At 33.7% G+C, this 23,000-nt stretch overlaps 1 protein-coding gene across 3 annotated transcripts in view; it reads left to right on the top strand.

Annotated features, from left to right (window-relative positions):
* Positions 1-21,977, top strand: part of LOC106053806 (collagen alpha-1(XXI) chain-like) — an 80,930-nt gene extending 58,953 nt beyond the window's left edge. Inside the window, exons 3-14 of one of the 3 annotated variants that reach the window (XM_056034957.1) lie at positions 11,324-11,341; positions 11,797-11,860; positions 11,966-11,992; positions 12,773-12,859; positions 13,958-14,047; positions 15,207-15,278; positions 17,219-17,245; positions 17,461-17,613; positions 18,444-18,491; positions 18,818-18,850; positions 19,529-19,614; positions 19,830-21,976. In XM_056034957.1, coding sequence (XP_055890932.1) covers positions 11,324-11,341; positions 11,797-11,860; positions 11,966-11,992; positions 12,773-12,859; positions 13,958-14,047; positions 15,207-15,278; positions 17,219-17,245; positions 17,461-17,613; positions 18,444-18,491; positions 18,818-18,850; positions 19,529-19,614 — 705 coding nt within the window. In that variant the 3' untranslated portion in view covers positions 19,830-21,976. Of the gene's footprint in view, positions 1-11,323; positions 11,342-11,796; positions 11,861-11,965; positions 11,993-12,772; positions 12,860-13,957; positions 14,048-15,206; positions 15,279-17,218; positions 17,246-17,460; positions 17,614-18,443; positions 18,492-18,817; positions 18,851-19,528; positions 19,615-19,829 lie in introns of all 3 variants that reach the window. The other 2 variants (XM_056034947.1, XM_056034965.1) reach the window with 2 other exon arrangements.
* The last annotated feature ends 1,023 nt before the right edge of the window (positions 21,978-23,000 follow it).

Raw genomic sequence — 23,000 nt, 5'->3', positions numbered from 1 at the left:
GGTTTAATGTACATAGAAGGTAATATAGTGGTTTCTTTACTACCCGGTTTAATGTATAGCAGTTATAAAGTCTAATGAAGAAAGGGTCGTTAAAAGAAAAGCTGGCTAGACAAGGTGGAGGAGTGGACCACAATCTTGTTCTGGATATTTTACTATGGACATCTGCAGACAGGGAAGTATTGTAAAGTTCCTATTTAAGACCTTATGCAGATGATGTAAAGGTCAGCTGTTTCTGTGGTCTACGGTTAACGAGGGTGTCATGTGGCCAGAACAACGACCAACCGCCTTTACTTTTCCCCAACTAACGACAGGTACCCATAAGAGCTGGATGGAGTCAGGCGCCCGTAGATCCTGAAATTAAAAATCTAAGTCTTCACCAGGTTTCGAACTCCGGACCCCGGTTCGGAAGCCTCCTGCAGACAGGGAAGAGTGGACATATTTTTTTTATTTTGTTTTTTTTTCTAAAGAATTAGTTTTGCTTGTTTGTAAAATGTTTTCGGATGTTCCTTCAGAGTTGAAAATAGTTTACTTTCTAGTCCAAAACTCCCGAACGGGACCATCGATAAATCCAAACGACTGTCCAGCGCGCTAACCGCACAACCAGGCAGCCATCCTTCCCTAATAAAGTGGCATTAGCTCAACACTACTCGCTCTGCAGATAATGCAACGAAGGAATAACTCAACTTCATAGCGTCCCTTACACTGAATGGCGCAGCCTGTATCATAAAGACCTGAACCATGGTCAAAATCCTCACGATGGTTAAATAGCACCATAATTGCGGTGAATGCATGTTTTTTTTTTTTTGTTTTAAATTAAATTAGGATCACAACATGTTTTTAATGTCTTGTTATGAAATAAAACACCAGAGTTTAATGTCTGTTATTAAATCAGACACCAGAGTTGAATGTCTTGTTATGAATCTAGCACCTCAACATCTCAACAAACTCGTCGTGTTTTAATACAACTAACCACATAATTAGATTGCAAGAAAGAAACAGATCTAAAATGAACATAAAAAGTTCTGTACCTCTAAGAAACAAAAATGTGCACAAAGAAATAATCGGCTTCCATCGGAAAAAAAAAGATTTATAAAAGATAACTTAGAGTGTAGTGCTAGGAGGCGCTTCAATGTTTTGTGTTTCCTACTGGCATAACATATTGATCGATGTCCCTTTTGTATCTTTATAAAATACTTGTGAGATTTGTTTGAAAATATAGACCATCTATCTATCTATCTATCTATCTATCTATCTATCTATCTATCTATCTATCTATCTATCTATCTATCTATCTATCTATCTATCTATCTATATCTATCTATATCTATCTATCTAATCTATCTATCTATCTATCTATCTATCTATCTATCTATCTATCTATCTATCTATCTATCTATCTATCTATCTATCTATCTATCTATCTATCAGTCTGTCTGTCTACTTATCCGTCTGCGTGTTTACCTGTCTGGCTGTTTATATATCATCTCGCTATTTTGAAATGAACGAGGCAAGTAAATATTAGAGAAAAAAAGAATAAAAGTGAGACAGACAGAGAGAGAGAGAGAGAGAGAGAAAGAGAAAAGAGAGAGAGAGAAAGAGAAAAGAGAGAGAGAGATGAAATTAGAACGTAAGATATAGATGGAGGCATAGTGATAGATTTTGTTTATTGTGTGTGTGTGTGTAAAATGTTCAAAAGACAAAGAGAGAGAGAGAGAGAGATTGGTAGAGATGGAAGTTTTTGTTTTGTTTAGATATCTGAGCGAGAGCCTAAGCGAGGAGGAAAGAGTGGACAAGAGGCGGGAAGAGAGAGAGAGAGAGAGAGTGTGAGTCTCGCTGAAAGCAGCTTATGGGCTTCCAGAGGTACAGAGTATGTCATCTACCTTAATATCAAGCAGACTATATCTCATTTCCTTGACAACCAGAGCTGTGAAATGTAGCAGAAAGACAAACCTATCCGGGGTTCTCAACGGACGACATTAAGCGTCTGCTACCAGCTTCTGAACAAACACTGGAGGACGGGGGGGGGGGGGGGAGAGCCACGCCTAATATCTCGCAAATCTCTGGAGGCGACCAGAAGAGATGCAATTATTTAAAATAAAAAGAGGGTTGGGAGGGGAGGAGGTGCTAATATTTCAATGTTTGTAGTCTTACTTTAAGTTGGTTTAATTTCGTTCACATTGGGCTCCTCTGTGGCTATTTCCGCCTTAAAGGACGTACGTGGTTATAGTGTCTAATTTAAAGACTCAACATTGTTTCTTTCTGATAAACACACATGCATGAATAAATTAATTAATTAATGCCTAGGTATTCTATTTAATGACTACAGCTGTTTGAGGCAAAGTGTTAAATGATGATTTCAAGTATTTAAATTAATAATATTAACTTCCCGGAATAATATTTCTGTTCGCCAGTTCTCTAAATAATTGAGTCTTGTTCTTGAAGCTGCGCGACTGTCTAAGTGTGCATGCTTTGTACAACTTAATTCTACTACACAAAATGTTGATACAAAAGATGTTTCATTTCGTGATGTATTGAAATGCAAAAGAAAATAGGTCTATTATGTCATCAAGGCAAAGACGACTACATTTGAATATATATTGATCAATCTGATAACACGTATTGTAATGATTGTGGAAAACACTAGTTAGTATATCATGTTAATCAAGGCTTCAATACAATTCATTTTTTGTCTGAAATACAGATTTTGGCATTGAAAAAGAAGTGGTCATATACATAATAATTAATTTTACAGCCTTTTTACAGGACTTCCTAATATTTTTCATTCACTACTTTGTAAGCCTAGTTTTTAACGTTCATTTTGTCTTGGTTTTATTTTATCTCCTCCTGGGTGAGTACTTTGTTCTTTTTTATTGTGCTCCAATGGGCTTGAACGTGTCTGGTAAGCCTCAGTGGGTCTCACTCTGAACATAAGGTAATTTTTAAAAAGAAAGGAAAAGTTGGAAATCCAATAAAAACGCGTACAAATAGTATAGGAAGACTTTTTTTTGCTTTATCGGTAATTTTTTTTAAGTTATCCTTTTATTATATAAGTTAAGACAACTGATTAAAACATTTTTATACTGATTTTGTATGTGTATTAAAGAAGAAACTAACTTGAATTACTTTGATTCTTTTTTGCTGTTGCGTTTTTTTCCCTTGTGCATACGCTATAGTGGTTGTTGTAAGTTAAGTGGTCAGGCAAGATATTAAAACGTTGGCATGGTTAGTGAAGTATGAAATGTAGTAATATACTCCAGGTTTATGTAGCAAAAGGTCACTCGTGTAGGCGTGTGTTCTAAAGTTCAGGCTCCTAATTGAGATTTATCTCCTAGTAAGAAATCTCGCCAACCGTGTAGAGCAGGGCGGACTGACTATTTGGGCATTCGGGCATGCCCGCTAGGCCGGTACCTTCAGGGCTCCGGTAAGGCCACCGAAAGAGCCGCATGAATGCCAGTATTTTTTTTTTAAAGATTTTATAATAGTCTCTTTAAATGCAACACTTTGAGCGTCGTGATTTGAAAAAAATCTTTTACAATTTAAAGTCTAATAGTAATCTAAAGCATTGTCGTAAATACCCTACATCCGTATATAGTGCGTCATTTCCTGATACAGAATAAACAATAAACAAGAAACTTAAGGCCATTATTTCTTATAGAGATCGACGTTAGTATGAATATATTTGGATGAATCTATAAAGAAACCAACAACCTTCCACGTCCTATAGATGACATGTCCAGTCACATACGAATTTTTATTGGTTTGGTGGAGTTGTCACTTGATCTCAAGTAGGCGCTACGAAGCCACAAATCATAATTATTATACTGAACAGTGTAGAAATGTGTTAATTGAAATCAAAAAGGAAATAAATAAAAAAAGAAGGAGCAGAACATAAGTAAGACAAAGGGCAACTATTGCTGGAATCCTGTGCAAAATGAATAAATAAATAAAAAGTAGTGAAATTCTGAATGTTTTCTCACAAGCGCAAGAGAGTCATCATCGTTATGATGACAGCATTTATAAATGAACAGGCTCAATGCCATAAGACGACAGGGATATAGACTTAGGTCGAGGCTTTGCTAAAATACGAAATAATCTTGAGAGAATTAGTTTTATTGAACTTGATTGATATTAAATTATTGTCAAACAAATGGACTTGATGTTCTGTTGTGTGTGTAGCCAGCTTTAAGATACAGACAGTCAAACTAGGTTTCCAAGTTATTGAGAAAGCAGTATTTGACCTTGTGAGTAAAATTTCCCTTTCAGACCTTGCGATCTCTAGGGCAGATGATGTGAGGGTCATCTGTTTCTTTGACCAATGGTTAACGAGCAGCATAACGACCATCCGCCCTTACTTACCCCAACTAAAGTCAGGTACCCGTTAGCGTTGGGTGGAGTCAGGGGCGCCCTAGAAATCCCGAAATTCAAAAAATATTTTTTTATTACTATGAATTAAAAAAAGCTGAGTTCCAACTAGGTCATGTGATAGGCTTTTCAAACAAATAGTATCCATTGTTATTTCTGCTGTTATCTGTCTCTCTTTGCTATAAAACAAGCATTTTATTCACAATCTCCCTTTCCGATGTCCTGAATATCTCTCGTTCTTTTCTATCATAGATAATATCTATTAGATTGAACATTAATTTGTCTTTTTGTTATTGAGTCCGATAAAGTATTCGAAAGTTGTACTACTGCAAACTTTATTTATGAAATGGAAGAAAGAGATAAAAAAAGGAGTTTGGCCAATATCGTTAATTAATTGGAAAACTAAAAGTTTAGGGCAAGCGGAGATAACCCTGCACGTGATTGCGCATCTCTTTTTCCTCAAAGTTCTCTGGACATTGTCTCCCTTGGCTGGAGAGCTTTACTAGATCGACATTCGGGACGTCCGTCTTTCATTCAATTGTTGGAGGCAGCGAGAAGAAGAAAGAGTGTGTGAGAGACAAAGTGTGATAGTGTGTGTGTGTGAGTGAGTGAGAGAGAGAGAGAGAGAGAGAGAGAGAGAGAAAGAGAGACCTACATAGAATAGGATAGAACAAGTAAAAGTGATCCGCCTGACTATAGTCAGCATTTAATATTGTTATTGGGGGGTAAAAAAAATATTTTATTTCATTTATCTCCCTTTTAAAACCTCACCTTTTTTTTCAATGGTTGTTCCCCTTCATTTGCATTGAACTGTTTTCTGAACCTAAAGCTGCCAAATGGAAAGGGGGGGGGGGGGGAGGGTCTGGCCAGTCAGGGGATGGAAGGGAGATATTAAACCGATGGTATACTACTTGTGGTAAAGGAGACTGCCTGGTTCGACCTGTCCTTCACTAGTCCAGCCAGGTTGGTCCACAAACCTAATAATCTTTTTTTTTTCTGTGGAGTAGGTAATTAAAGACACAGACCCGGGTCCGGGAAAGAGGCGGGACCATCAAACAAGACCAATTATCGTTACCGAGTGCTGTAGCCTCGGCTAAAACAGAGCAGTTGTTTCTCGAGAGACTCGAGCTTAGTCGGTCAGCGAGTGTTGGAGGGGGGGAGGGGGGAAATAACAAAAAAGGTTGACCTGTCGGTGACCACAAGATATGAATAACTTTAAAAGCATGCATATTATTTTTAAGAAAAACCCAATGTGCTACATAAAAATAGAGTAAAATAAACGCATACATTTTACTATAACATTGTTTATTAGGACAATATAACTTTGTTTATTAGGACAATATAACATTGTTTATTAGGATAATATAACATTGTTTATAACATTGTTTATCAGTATTAGGATTGTTTATATGGATATATTACGATACGTCTAGAATGAAAAACTTAGGCTATATATAGATTTAAAATGTTACAATATTAAAGATTTTAGGTGTATAGGTTATAAAGACCCTTGGGTTAAATAATAATTACCACGCAACGGAATAAAAAAAACAAAAAACAAAAACAAAAAAAAAAAGGCGATTTTTAGTCGTAAATGTAAAGCTTATAAATATTTTTTCTAATGCTAATGACTATAACAAAATTTTACAATGTTGCTTTCTATAGTCCATGATTGAATTCTAACATTATTCGCTTATTGCTTTTCAATGTTAGTTTTTAGCCGGATTAATCACGCTGATCGCAGCCAGCTGCAGCGAAAATCCCCGGATAACGAAACCGATTTTTGTCACTAAGATGCTTTAGATCTTTGCTTTATGTGCGCGTCAAACTTTTTTTTATGCAACAGGTCAGAGAGAGAAAGAGAAAATGAAAAACACAATGTTAACTGCCCAAAAAAAAAAAAACTCTCTTATATAAAGAGATCACAGTCAGACGTTACCATCCATTTTGTTACTCTCCTTGTTTGCATGTAGAAAGTGACAAGCGAATTCTCTAGCATTGAGTGTGAGTGTGACTAATGATATTTGTGTTAGAATTATCGAAACTTGCCTGTTTTCATGCATTACTTACCAAAGAACAGACCCATGGACAGACTTAATAGTGTCAAACTCTTATTTTATGTTAAAACACAAACTCCTTATGTACCCTTTTTTTTTATTTCAATTATGTTATAGCTGCCAATGCGAAGGTTATATCTTCAATAGTGTTTGATTTATCCCTGTCTTATTATGTAGACCTTTAAGACAGTGGTACCCAAACTTTTTCGACCCGCGGGCCATACAAACCAAAGACACATTAAGACACATGTCTCATGAGCTGTTTCGAAATGGAACCGATACTCTGCGACTTTTTTTATGCATAGTAAGAAGAAGTTTCGAAGAGCTTGACATCAACACCTCATGGGCCTCGCCCGAGGGTCTTATTTTTGGACATCCCCGGGTTAAGATATATAATCTTTCAATATACTCTTTTTATAAGACTTACGTTAGAATTTTGCTACACCGACTCTTACAGAGGAAATGGAGATGGATTGGTCACACACTTAGAAATTATAATAACAACAGAGCTATACAGGCCTTAGAGTGGAACCCCCTAGCGAACATGACGTAGAGGAAGACCAAAAAGAACATAGCGACGCAGTATACTAGATGAAGCCGAGAGGACCGGGAAGAGCTGGGAAGCCATTAAAAAACTAGCAAGAGACCGTGGAGAGTGGCATGTTTTTACTGAGGCCCTATGTTCCATGAAGAACTCAAAAGAAAGATGATGATGATGATGACCTAAAGGTGACTTACATCTTATAAACAAAAGTCGTGCTAATATCTAGTCCATGCACAGAATTTGCCAAAGGATGACTTACGATAGACAACAGAGGAGGTTTCATAATGTAGATGTCGTGAAGACTGTTGCAAGCCCCATTCTTCTTTAGCTACTCACTATAAGCTCTGCTATTGATCAGCAAGATGCCAGAATTCTTTCATTGCATGGGCGTTTAAGGTTTCTAGGTGCATTTTTCATCCCATCGTGAACTTTGGACAATATCGCTGAGTTTATCATACGCTTGACCAACATTTATCTACATGACTGAGTCCAGTGAGGTCAATTAGATTCTCAAGAAATTAAAACTAGCACACAATGACTTTTTTTTTCCATGCGAGGTATGCTGGGAAACACAATCAATGGTAGAGTTCTGACCCCAATGATCTAAGATATTATAGCCAAATGGCGTCTACATCCAAGCGGATATTGACTGGACTAGATATCATTCCAAAGCATTGTCCACACATCACGTGCTCAGGGCCGACCATCGCGTGACACCGCTGCAGAAGAAAGTACACCAAGTGAGAAGAAATGAGTGTTGACATGCCCTCGGTTGGGCTTACCTCCCCTAGCGTCCTGTATAGTCTGGAGTTCTCTCTCTTTCTCAATATTTTGTTTCTGTTCTCTAAACAAAGAAACAATGAAAGTGTTTGAGGGTAGCCACCTGAAACGATATAGATATTAGGTACCATTAAGTCTTTGCTAAAAGTGCAGACTTTGGACTGTTACTAAAGAAGATGGAAAGTTAAGAATAGAGTGCCAAGCTTCTTACATAATATAATTTCTTTTCAATTTAGATGGTTATGTTGTTTTGGTTCTCAGTAAAGTACATTTCTACTCTGAACATTTGGCTGTGTTAGCATTGGTCTTTTTATAAGACTACTATATGTTTGCCAATTAGTAGAGTTAGTACTTGCCAGGCCGAAGCAGAAAGAGATTAATAATGTGTGTAGCCTGAAACATCATTATTTAATCTCCGATTTTCAAGAAGAATATGTCACGCTCTAAAACACTAGTCGGCAAGCATCTAGAAAGCCACAGGTCAGTAATATGGGTCAAAATGGTGTGTGTGTAAGATAGCCAGATCCTTCCGGAAGTGGTTAAAGAGATGTTTTGGTAAACAATTAGACGGAAACAGAGTAAGATAAAAGCTTCAAGAAAGGTCAAGAATTGTGTAATTGTCTAGACATTAGTCGTTTGTTACTGATCATTTATCATCAATCTTTTGTTTAGCAATTATTTACTATGCTTTATGTAACAGTAATATTGTTTGTCAATCAAATTATTGTACTATTTAAAGGATTTGTTCACCTGATTCATGTTATATCAAATTTGTTCATCTGATTCATGTTATATCAAATTTGTTCACCTGATTCATGTTATATCAAATTTGTTCACCTGATTCATGTTATATCAAATTTGTTCATCTGATTCATGTTATATCAAATTTGTTCACCTGATTCATGTTATATCAAATTTGTTCATCTGATTCATGTTATATCAAATTTGTTCACCTGATTCATGTTATATCAAATTTGTTCACCTGATTCATGTTATATCAAATTTGTTCACCTGATTCATGTTATATCAAATTTGTTCATCGACACAATATTTACTTTGTATTGGCATCTCTTAACCAGGGCAGAGTACCAAGGGACTGGAAATAAGCTAATGACAACCCCTATTTACAAAAGAACTAAAAATCTGACTCAGGAAACTATAGACCAGTATCATTAACCTGCATCACATGGAAAATCCTAGAACACATGTAGTGTCACTGGAAAGGACTCACACAAACATAATGTCCTTACTCCATACCAATATGACTTTAGGAAATATAGATCATATAAAACACAACTAATACAGCTAATTGATGACCTTTCAAAATGTTTAGAAAATAATGAGCAAATAGATGCAATCTTATTAGATTTTTCCAAAGCGTTTGACAAGTTCACCACCATAGTTTGCTGAAGAAATTAAAATGTTTTGGCGTTGATGGACCATTGCATTAGTGGATTAAGAATATTATGATATGGAGAGAACAAACTAATAATAAATGACTCATAATCAACACCAATAACAGTAAACTCAGGTGCACCTCAAGGAACAGTCTTAGGTCCACTACCATTTTTAATTCACATAAATGATTTACCAAATTGCATTAGTACAGGAACAAAAGTCAGACTATTTGCAGACGATTACATAATATATAGGACAATAAAAACAACACAAGATACATAAATGTTACAAAAAGAATTAGATGAATTACAGAAATGGAAATCAAATTGGATCATGTCTTTCCACCCAGTAAAATGTCTGTTATTAAGAGTAACAAAAAACCAAAACACTTAAATTGCAATTATCTTATTCATGATAAGCCAGTAACACAGGCTAAAAACGCAAAATACCCAGGTTTATAATGGTGACCGGTCACTTCATCCCCGGTCACTTCATCCCCGGTCATTTCATCCCCTGGTCACTTCATCCCCCGGTCATTTCATCCCCTGGTCAGTTCATCCCCCGGTCATTTCATCCAATGATATTTTCATCATCTGATCATTTTATCTAACAAATTGTAATTTTAAAAAGCATTAAACGACAATATTTAATGTATTCCTTTTTTATTTAAATGACAAAATTGTAACACTTTAGATTAGAATAAAATTAAATGCCATTAAAAACTATAAAAATTTATAATTCATATTCATTGAAAAATAAAATAAAGTGAAACATGGTCGTACTTTCAGCACAGCTTGGCCTTTGGTCATAATTATTGTAATCGCACTTCTATCTCTCAAAAGATTCTCACTACTAGCACCACACCTAGGCCTTTGATGATTACGCTATAGATAAGAAAACATCCAGATTTACCATATAATATTAGATTTCTCATTAAGAATACAAAGTGGAAGAGGAAACACCATAAAAACATTAGTAATATGTCATAAAATGTCAAAAAGAAAGCATTCTACATAATCATATTTATATATAAAATATTTAATTGGGGATGAAATGACGAGGGGATGAAATAACCGGGGGATGAAGTGACCAATGGATGAAATGACAAGGGGATGAAGTGACCGGGGATGAAGTGACCGGTCACCATTATAACACCTGGGTATTTTGCGTTTTTAGCATGGAACCCCCTTATAGATAAAACTTTAAAACAATCAAACAAAGCATTAGGGTTTATTAAAAGAAATTTCTATAAATCAAATAAGAACATAAAACTAAAATGTTATTTAACATTGGTTAGTCCAATAATAGAAAATGCATCCTCTGTTTGGGACCCCTCAACTCAAGAAAACATTAAGAAAATAGAGCAGTAAGATTTATAACATACGAATATTCACATTTGACTAGAGTAAAACAATTTTACATAAAATACTGAAACTTAATCTACAAATACAAAAACAAAATCTAATAAAATACTCAGAAAGACACATAGATAAAGGCACATACCTCGTTCCTTATGCTAGGACAAATTTGTACAAATACTCCTTCTTCCCTAGTGCTATTAGAGCATGGAATGGGTTGCCTGAGCTAGCCAGAAATCCTGTGACTTGGCAGAGTTTAAGTCATTGGTTAACATACATGACTAGATGATGACGTAACGTCTGTATTGCATAAGATAAGATTGAAATTTGTATTTCTTCAGTGTGTTTGTATAATTACCTTCAAATGTTACGTTACTATGAGAAGAATAGTCAAATTGATATCGTGAACAACTCTCAAACGGATTCGAGACAAAACAATTTAAAATGTTGAGACGCAAACATGTTCAAAACTTGTTAAAATTTATTTTTACGGCTAATTAGGTTAAGCTACAACACACTAGGAAAGCACTAAAATAGTCCATTCGCAGAGGGACACTTTCAGAGGTTAGGCCAGACATAACAAGACAAGAGACTTTAAACAAGAATGTGATGTTGTCATCATTGTTATGATTACCCGACGAAATTGTCCGCTATATTGTCGGGTCAACCATTTAATATTACAAACTATTATGTTTTATATTTTCACGCACTTCACTATGGAAGTAACATTTTAGGCAGTGTGCCTTAATAACAGTCAATGTTTAGTCTATGTTAAACGGACACTACTGACACAAAAATATAAACTTTTTTCTTTTCTTCCACAGAGATCGAAGGAGGGAATGGTAAGTACTGTCACCTTTCTTGTACTCATTTTGATTTCTGAACTTTTAGTGAATCCGTTACTTTTAAATCAATAACATTTCTAGATGTCATCTTGGTCAATAAAGCAAGCTAATGTTAATGTGAGACCTGGCTTTACCTTTTTATATCAACAAAAGTAATAGAAATTGAAACAATTATTTTTATGTTTTTCTATAGCAAAAGTTTCTATGTAATATTTCAAAATATTATCATTTTAATCATAATCATAATTACAATATAAAACTATCGTAAATAATGTTCAAGCACCATTGACCCACATATTTGTTTAAATTATCTTCAGATATTGGTGTCAAATTTGGACAGAACTCTTCTGTTACAAACATATTTCCAATTGTGCATTTAGAGTAGATAAAATAATGGAAATGTATGTGCTGAGTTAATATTAATTCATTCTTGCCTATGTCATCTCTTGTAGATATCAGCTATAAAAGGCTACTGTCGTGAGGCTAAACTATACTGTGCATCTGAAGGCCCACGAGGTAACTCTATCCATTGTTTGAATAAAAATAACAATATTATTTTAGCCAAGAGTTTCATTGACACCATATACTTCCAAAGTACAACAAAGTTACTTATTATTTCAGGTCCTCCAGGAGACAAAGGAGAAAAAGGTAATGTCTAATTAATGTACACTAGTTGTTTGAGAGAAAATGGTGTATCCAATATGACGAAATAGTGGTAGTATCCTGACAGGAGCATGAACCACAGATCATTCAACTCGTTAAATCTGCTAGGCAGCAACACATGACGAGGAGACTATTATAATCGAATAAGATGGTTAATACGACTTGGTAGTTTCAGATGTAGAATCTGAGGTACAATTCTGAAGTACCATGTCTCATTCATCGCAAGAGATCCTTATTTAAAATAATGTATTGTGTAGGAATAATTAAAAGATTGAACATTATAAGCAATACACTTTATAATTCAAATTTAATATTAAATTTTCAAAAGTAGACTGCAAATGAAGTTTAAAAGTTATGGACAGAACAGACTGAGTTTCGAAACCTGAAATAAGTTCTTCTCTTTACATAGATTTTTCAAACCAACAGTCATAATATTCTCCTACTGGAAACAAATTATCTCCCTTTAGTTAATTTACTCTTCTGGCTAAAAACTAGGAGCTACTAGAATATATGCAACTTCCTGTTTACACTTCATTGGCAACCGTACCCAACTTGACAATGACCTTAAAAGCAAATGTAATACATTATTTAAAAGTGCTATATACTTTTTAGCATTACAATCTAAATCGTTTCTTTTTTTTAAAATAAAGATAAAGTAATCATAATCACGCATAAGTGCCTACAAGTACAACAATACTTTTCACTTTTTTGGGGGGCATTGACAACTTACTTTGTAGTTTGATATATGTTTGTCTTAAATTTCAGGAGAAAAAGGTGACCCTCCAGATACAACATTATTAGCCATGAACTTAGCCAGTTTAGAGTCTGTCAGAGGTCCCCCAGGACCAAAAGGTAAGTGTATGTTGTAATGACGTCATACTTACACCTTACAGTTAAACGTTTATTTTTCTTTAATTAATATGTTGCCTGATCATAATTGTGTGTAAATGTTCTAGTTTCACTCCTAGCTCGTTTAACGAATGAGGTTATAGTGTACAGTTTTTATTTTCGCATATAATACACATGAAAAACAAACGACAAGAGAACATAGTTCTTAAGAATAAATTAATTTTAGCAATCAACAAGTAATAAAATAAAAAAAAAAATCTTTTCCTACTCTTTATTCAAGTATTATAATATTTAATTCGTCATTGAAAAACATATATGGGAAAAAATCCAGTTTAATGACCTAACCTACTAAGTTCATGTTATTAGCAGGACGTTAGTACAAGTTATCAAAACCGGCCACACTACAAAAGATCAAACTTAAATATATCAATCTTCATTTAGAATATTTAAATAAATGGCAGCATTTTTTTTTTCATTTTAATCTACTTAACGTAAAAAATATTTTTATTTATTCAATAATTCACGAATTAATTTTTCTGAAATTTCAATAATTTTTTTTTTTGCGCTTTTCAGCTCCATAGGATGATAGATAAACGTTAAAATGAACTCAAAATCAATTTCTTTGTAAAGATATATATGAACATACATACATGCAGAAAACATATATATATATATATATATATATATATATATATATATGTATATATATATATATATATATATAGAAAATATATTAAAATATCTGCATCAATTATAAATAAAATGACAAAAAATGTTTGTAAATATAAGGTGTTATTTGTAGTATGACATAGCATTCTAAAAGTAAAAAAAAATAATTTTTTCTTCTCATGAACTTGTTTTCATAAAAAAAGTAAAGTTCCCCTTTCAAACCTTGTAGTCTATATGGCAGATGATGTAAAGATCATCTGATTCTGTGGCCTACGGTTAACGAGGGTGTCGTGTGGCCAGCATTTTAAAGACATGTCTAACGACTTTAGTTGAAAGATTCATCGTCTGGACGGCATTAAATACTGAAATTTGTGTCTGTATTTATTTGTGTGCAAGTCAGTGTTCAACTAATTACTTTGATTTGATCGACAGGAGACAAAGGAAGTGACGGGATGCCTGGTCCGATAGGATCCAAGGGTGATCCGGGTCCACCTGGACAACCTGGTCAAAACGGCATTGCTGGTAAATGAACACAAACCATGACGAATCACTTAAACTAAAACACTCCCCTTTTTTTCTCAATGCCATTAAAAACGTACACATATCTGCACATCCTCCTACAAGAAGACATTAAAAAAGTAATTACAAATTTAGGCTTTTTTTTTTTTGCTGTTCAAGAGAAAAAGTTATAGTTTTATTAGTATCCATTTTTCTAGTAAGGAAAGTCACTGAGAAGTTTATTTTTGTATAGACAAGATCTGCATTACGTTCCCAGTTTCAAAAGCCCGAATTAAAGTTTCAATTTAAGACATAACAAAGTAAACCCTAACAACAAGTCAAGTCCACACTATGGATGTCTCTACATATTCAACTATTTACATTGCCCAAATATGTCTTAATTGTTGCTAGATACTTTTATATCATCTTTATCATCTATATCATCTGGATATAGTTTATATCATCTTTTGATTGTGTATATATCTTGATATATTTTTAAAAACTCATTATGCTTGGTATTTAAATGTGAAAATATATTTCTGACAGCATTTTTGAATGACCCATGTATAATGTTTATTGGATCAATATTTATAATATAAATATTTAGTAGAAATATTGCAATCCCAAAACCAAATTCATTCCACCTCAAATACCTTTGGTCTATATCTCATCCTACTTTTGTATACTGACCATCTATATTCCCAGTACAAAGTTTTAATGTCGGCTGTGATATATTAATATAATCAATGGTTATAGTTTATTCCTCACTTATGTTTTAAAATTGAGGATAGATAGACAGAGAAAGAGAGAATGAGAGAGAGAGGGGGGAAATAGATCGGGAAAAGGAGAGAAGTAAACGTTATTATAGAGCTATGTCAATGGAGTTTACTTTTAGGTAACAAACGAGAAGCCTAAAAGTTGGGGCTGAATGAAAGGAGACATGGAAATGGAAATGAATACATTATAAAGTGAGGCCGAATAAGATTTTATGACTGAAATTCATTGAATTGAAGAAACAAAATGGTTCCTCATGTTGGTATCTTTAAAACTACTAAATTTTTCGGTTGTACAAAAAAAGAAAACATCTCGACACATTTGTTAAATATATTTTAAAGACTGATCCCTGTTTTATTGACAATCCTTTCCCTAAAATCAATCTTCTGTTCTAAACGAAATCCACCAGGTCCAAGAGGAGCCAAAGGTGATCAAGGAATGAGAGGCCTATTGGGATTTCCTGGGGTACAGGGACCACCAGGTTTACACACGCATGCTTTTTTTTTTTGTTAAAAAATAAAAACTTCTCTTAATCCTTTCGTTGGTTGCTTCCAGTAAAAGTCATTTAGCTCATATTCGAAACTGTGTAAATGCATCTAAAGCAAACATAGTTCTTTGTATCATAGCTTTTTTTTTTTTTTTTTTTTACATATTAACTGTTGAGAAAAAAAGTGTGTCTCGAACAGTTATTTCTTGCCATCCACTCATTGTATAATTATACATTGTTTGGTTTGTATTACTACTTACATTATTTCTTGTAACATGTAGCCCATATAATTGCCCCCCCCCCCATCCCCATGTCTAAGCATGTTATCTCTTTATACAAATTGTTTTCAAAATTTAATTATATAACTCGCATGAATTAAAGCATATAGATCTGGACATATTGCGCTATGTAATTTGAAGCTCGAAAATAATCAAATATAAAAATATATAAATACTAATAGATCTTACTATGCATTACGAACAATTACAATCATCTCCCCAAAAAATTAGCCTCCATAGTATGATCGAGTAACCTACGAAACAATCTATTTCTTCAACATCGTTCTCATGGCAACCAATGGAAGAGGTCTAACAGTTCTAAGTCTGTGATGAGCAGATCGAGTGTGAATAAACAAAGGAAACAAATCTTATGAGCGTGATAGCACAGTTTATTTCAATAATATCACGAATTTACAATGGACCTCTCTTCAGCAATAGATAATATCACACGGCATAATAAAACCATTCCAATGGCACTGCTTTGATTTTTATTTGGATAAACCATTTCTAAATGTATGAAATAAATCTAAACCTACGTTTCTTACGGCCGATATTCTTTAAGTCTACAGTAGTAAATAGACTTTCATAGTCATATGTGTAAAAGAGTACACTCATTGTCCATGTGCCTAAAGAAGAAAAGTACCAGTAAATCAATTTAATCAAAAAATTTACTATTATAAATAAATAATATGCTTAGACGCGTAAAGTTATATGGAAAGATTTGTCTAGATTCCCGAATCTTTTGAGCAGAAGATTTTTAAAAAAAACTTCACGTTATGCTGACCGTGTAACTCCCTTGTACACCACTGGCTACTAAAACAATTTATTTGTACCTGACCCATACATTTTTTCGGTTTCGGGAAATGAAATTTATTTACAAAATTTAAAATATCGCTAAAAAAAAGTTTCCTATTTATGATCAATAAAATACATTTATTTCTTGAGGCATATACAAGTATGATATAGTATTTTGAAATGTGATTGTTATATATAAATAATACCTATATTGTTACGTATATGTTGCCAGAAATGAATTCCCCTGCATGAATTTTCTGATTTCTAATCACAAATTGTTTTTGCATGTTTCGTCTGCTTGTATTCAATTGAAACCTGCATCTATAAATAGATGTCATGCAAATAAGCTTCAATGTTCAGTCCTTATATGTGATACAATAAACATGTCATTGTTTCGTTTGATATATCCAATCATTTATAATCATGAGGTTTACTAGACAGAAATTAATTCACGAATGCTTGTTGAGTAGAACATAAAAGCTTGTAGTATTTAATCTATAAAGAAGAGGCTAAAGAAAAAGTTGTCTTAAAAAGTCTACGGAAACATACACTAGTTTAAACTATTTGCTAATTCACTTTTTTTTACATAGAAAAAAAATATCTAATACCTAAATATCTTACTGATGAAAAATGTATATACCCGTTGAATGATTTCATAATAATACAATAAATAAAATAGGTCTACAGAAATCAATATTATGTTTCAAAATCAAAATTTTAAAATAAATTATGTAAAGTAAAAATGCATTCGACTTAAAAAGAAAATTAAATCTTTGTTTAATATCTTTACATCTGTCCTTAGATCATTGTTTATGTCAATTTACTGTTTGACGTTAATTATGTTAATATGTTCATCTTCAGGTGAGACAGGCATTCAAGGCCCAAAAGGTGGGTCTTTATAGCTTTATATATAATTTGTATTATAGCTCTATACATTTTACTCCCAATAGCTTAAAAGTTATGACGTTGTGAATATTTTAATAAACATTCATGCGACAAAAAAAAAACAACAGATTATTGAAATGAACAAGAGCAGACTACAAATGAATTGATGATCTGTTGATGTGCCTCTTGTATCATCACACCGTTCTATTTTCCCTTAGGTGAGCCAGGTGAACCAGGAAAAGACGGCTTACCTGGGTTTCACGGCAGTAAAGGTGACAGGGGACCTCCTGGACCTAAAGGAGACAGGGGACAAGGAGGAGTGCCCGGTATTCCAGGACTGAAAGGGTATGTTGGAGACATAGGACCCCCAGGTAATCCAAGTCACTTTCAGATCGTTTAGCTGTAACATTTCCTAGCAATATCGCATCTCCTCCATATCTCTATCTGAAGTTCTCTCTTCTATCTCTGTGCATTACTTTATCCTGTCTCTTTTTTATCTCTACACCTTTCTTTACTATCTGCTTTCTCACAAACTTGGTCTCTCAATCTCTCACTGTTTCTGCTTAATTATGTTTGTTAAATTAGCTATATAAAAAACATTTCAAGATATAAATCACTTTGAGAACTTTTAATCAGAGTAAGTCAAGTTAGTAAACTACCTCATTCAGACCTTGCGATCTTTAGAGCAGATGATGATTTTTTAAAAAAAGATCTTCTGTTTCTACGGCCTACGTTTAACGAGGATGTCACATGACCAGCACAGCGATCTAGTGGCTTTTCTTTCCCAAATTAAAGTCAGCTATCCATTAAAGTTGGGTGGACTCATGGACGTCCTAAAAATCCCGCCTTCAAAAGCCCAGTCTTTACCGAGATTTGAAACTGAGACCTCTCGTTTCGGAATCCAATCGTTTTACCAGTCAGCCACAACGCCACATTAAAACAGAGCCCGTCACAATCATGTATATACTTTACTTACGAGATTTTATTCACTTTAACTATTTCTTGATTTTACTTACTTCAAACTATAAGAAACATCTCTGGATCTCATTGCTACAATTGTATCGACATTGGAGGACGTCCCAAAAGCAATTTTTAAGATCATTTAGAATTAGAAGTAACGTGTGTATTATATAAGAAAAGAACATTTTTTGTAATAAAAAATATGAATATAAAATTATATTTCTTTTTATTATTTGACCAGGTCCCCCTGGACCTACAGGACAGAGAGGAGAGCCCGGATATTGCCCAGGTAAACAAAATAACAATTTAGGTTTTTGTGGGGCAAACAAAATACACGAATTAGAAATATTAGAACACATTCTCTTTAAGTAACACTTTGTGTTTTAATACGCTGTAAAACTTCTTTGAAATAACTTGTTCCACTCTAAGTGATAATGTCACAGTCGATACCCTTTTAATAATAGAAGTACTCCAGTGAGTTAAAATATTAAAACAAATACCTTATATGCATATGATGCACTATTATAGATACCGGACATTGTTTTTGATGTATTAAATTCGGATTCTAAATAACTGTTGATAGTTTTACTACATTTAAATATCTCTGCTTTACAGTGCACTGTATGGAACCAGAACGCACTATCCAATGTGAGTATCATCTGTTAGAACTAATACAAGGGACACAAAGAATGTAGAAATGTTAACATGTTAATATTAACATTTATAGTTTCCATGTGCATACATGTACTAAAACTAACAATGCAATTTATACTATGAATAATATAAACACAAAAAGTCATCAGAAAAAAAAGCAATATAACACAAAAATGGGGGGAGGCTCCTTATAGTCGTACATCTACATACTCAAACAAAGAAGTTCTGCAAACTTTATAAAATTCTTTCGTCAGTTTCGATGAAAGATAGTTTCTTCCTTTGAAAGGGTTGAGGGCTTTGCCTATGCAAGTGAGGCTTCTGAGGCCTATATGAGTCCGAAATATTCGGCTCCTTATTGGGCATGCAAGCTTTTGTAGCTGGAGCTTGTGGGGGTTGCCTGGAAGTGTTCAGCTAATATTCTAAAGCCACGACACCTTTCTTTGCATTGGATGACTTAACAAATCGATTTGTACAGGGATTCAAACAAATTCTTTGGGATGGAATACGCACTCTTTAATACTCAGCCACCCTGTTCCTAAAAAAAAAAAGAATGCATAGCATCCCAGTTTGAAGAAATTTACCAGCGTCTGCTTGTAACAATATAGATTTAACAAAACATTCGAGTTAATACAACTTTTGTGTGTTTCTATTTAATTTTTCTGAAATGTTTAGCCCAACCACCTCGTAACACAGCCTCCATCTTGATTCCTTGGATATTACCCATCATGCAACTCGTTATAACCAGTTTAACTACATAGGTAGGCTATAGTATTGAGCTATTAAACGTAATAGTTAATGTTCAGATATATATTTTTTTTTTTTTAGAACTTGAAATGTAATTATACTATTTATTTTCCAGCAAATTTTTATGGTAATCTTTCATTTAGTTCAGTTTATAGACCAACAACAAAAGTTTGTTTTTTTTTAAATGTAGAAATAATTTTATTTATTTATTTTATTTTATTTTTTAAAGTCCAATTTGGAAGGAGTTTGCTTACGACAGTTTTGGAAATCTGGATTCACAGATCAAGAAAATGACAAAAATCTCTGGTTTCTGACAACCAAAGAACAAAATTTTCGAAATTTCTATATATTATAACAGATATTATTTAATGAATTGATACATACTGAACATAGACTAAACTTGACTACAACGTAAGGTAAAGTAAGACCAGTTAGTCTAGACAGATGTTCAATCTTTGGTGTGATTAGAAAGACTTTGAGAAAGCATTGGGCCAGAGACAAGGGAGACCGATGTGGCAATGAGTTTGTAAAAAAAAATAAAAAAAAATATTGATTTAAGTCCCTTGTACACCGCATAACCGAGTTGGAATAGCGTTAAGAAAATATACTTGTAAATTTTCACTTGGGATTAAAAAACAAAAGTATACAAAAGAAACGTGCCGAAATAATGTAGGTTGACTACTCTAGGATCTGCTTAGCCTTAGTTATAGGATACACGTAGTTATGGGTAGTAGTCCCGTATAATTGTAGACCATACTATTTGACCATAGAAAAGACTTCCTTAGCATTTAAAGTACGTCAGTATATCTATGTAATAGAAGTAGTTGATATGCTGTGATATGTACATTAAATAAATATTCTTGATATAAACTGTAACAAAGAATACATTTACTTGTTGAGGACGTTTAATGTTGCAACAGAATCCTTGATATACTTGAGATCTTTTGTTTTTCTTTTCGATGAAATTTCATTTAAAGTCATCTTTTTTCTTAAATTAAAAAAGCGTTTTCAATCATTCTATATTTTTCTCATAAGCTTCAATTATCATAATAATTTCTAACTGCAATCACAATGCTGTAATTTATTTTTTTTAGTATAACTTTTGATCTATGTGTTTCCTGTAATAGAAATAGTGCTTTACTTTTTGTATGAAGGGAACAACTTTTTGTTTTCTAATCCAACCACTTGGAAACAAAAAAAGTCTTTTATTCTATGCGTACAACTTAGATCTGTACTGGATCGCTGCATTGCGATCACATTTCAATCCCATGGAAGTCAAAAGTGGGTTCCAATATGGTGGGATTATGAACAGTTTAGAGACGTTAATGTTTGCTTTTAAAGATGTGGCTGTTTTATTTCTGTTTACTTTTTTTTTGCAATAATAAACACTTTGACTACAAATGATATTATGTGATGTTTTTTTTTTTTTTTTTTTTTTTACAAAATTGTATTTCATTTTATGATGCACAGCATGACCGAGATTTATTTTATTTCAAGTCTGTGGCATTTGAAGTCCTAATTATTACCGTTTCCTTGTGTAACTCGTCATGTGACTAAAAAGGCCAATCGTTGATACACAGCTGCGGTCACGTGTTGGGCATCAGTAATGACCAGACGCTGTAGTACTGTCATCTTTCTTTCTATTTCTAATTGAAATGTAAGAAAACGTAAATAAGAACTCACCCGTCTGACTGCAGAATCGTCTGACTGCAGAATCGTCTGACTGTAGAATCGTCTGACTGTAGAATTGCCTGACTGCAGTATCTAAGTTTCAACAGAATTCTTATATATTCATGTGAAGATCGTATTCATCATTCTTTTTGTAGTACAAATTGAATCTATTTACAAGTGAATCTATTTACTAGTGCATCTATTTACTAGTGCATCTATTGACTAGTGAATCTATTGACTAGTGCATCTATTGACTAGTGCATCTATTGACTTCTATGAAATGGCCCATGATGCTTTGTCTTTTAAAATACACGACTAGATTGTGGCTCTTTTTAAGCTTAAAAAAAACCAGCCTGTTCTCTTGCATAACATTGCTTTCACTGTTGGTTAGAAACATGAATTAGATTGAATTTATATTTTTGTTTTCAATTTTAATATAACATTTCAAATTGATCCATCTTGCCGTTTCTTGTCTGTTTGTATAGCTTTGAACATTCTCTTATTTTTTACCTTCAACAAATAATTCTTTTAAAAACATTTTATATGTGTCCCCATCTATGCTTTATTGAAGACTTAAATGCTTTAAACTGCTACGTATATATATATATATATATATATATGTTTTACAAACTCACAATAGACGACTGAATGTATTGATCACTCTGTTACTTAGATTTAGTTTATGTTTTTTTTTTCTTATTCCATCTGCTGCCCATTATCTGTATTATTAATCTTTCAATAAACTTGTTCTAGAAGATACTTTTTTCACCATAATTTGTTTTTCTTTTATTTCGCTTTATGAGTGTATTTAATGTCTTATTTACATGCATTTTTAATTATTTAAACAAATATTTACACTATTCAGTAATCGGCCAATTCAGTGATACTTGGAAATGTATAAGCAAAAAATAAAAACAATTATCTAAATAACTAAAATATACACATTTATGGCAGATCAGTGGCGTAGCTAGTGATTTGGTGGTCCGGGGGGCTTGACCTCTTTAGGGGCCCCTGCATTTTGACATTCGACATCATGACATGAGACAGTGTCGTAATATTTAATGTAAAAACTTATTTCAAACACTAACTTGGGGGCCCCATCAAGTGGTGCCCGGATTTTCAAAGTTGAATCCCCGTCCCCCAATCCTAGCTACGCCAATGTGGCAGATAAGAACCAAAAGATTAGATGTTTTGATTAGTGACAAATGGAAGCCTGGATAGAACAGTGTCAACGTTCTGTCCATCGTAAAATGTGTGGACACTAGGAAGCCAATCTTGGGCAAAGGTCGTACACTAAGCCCTCAGGAATGCCAACTTAATAGCATCTATATTCATTAAACATTACTGGATTGGGAAACAGGGCGGTAGGGACGACCGTTCTCTCCCCTCACCCTTCCTTTGAGGAGATATGGGGGTGTATTTTGTTTTTCAAGAAATTACCCAATGTATGTAAATATTGTGATCTACTTACTGATCTAAAAACTTTTATGATGCTAATTTTTGTTCTTAACACTCTGGTATTTCCCTTGGTTTAATTCTAGAAGCGTTGCCAAGGGTAGGCGAACAACGGAAGTCGAGGAATTTATTCGTAAATCTGAAACCTGGGATAGGCCGATCAATGTTTGGGTAGTATGGAGCTGGTATAACTGAGTCACTGAGGGGGTGTGTGGGGGGGGGGGAAAGTAAATACAACTCCCCCTCCCATTAGACCGATTTGATACGATACAAA

Source organism: Biomphalaria glabrata, chromosome 1, assembly GCF_947242115.1.
Source record: "Biomphalaria glabrata chromosome 1, xgBioGlab47.1, whole genome shotgun sequence".
NCBI classification, from domain to species: Eukaryota; Metazoa; Mollusca; class Gastropoda; family Planorbidae; genus Biomphalaria; species Biomphalaria glabrata.
This window is presented reverse-complemented; position numbering and strand designations above follow the sequence as displayed.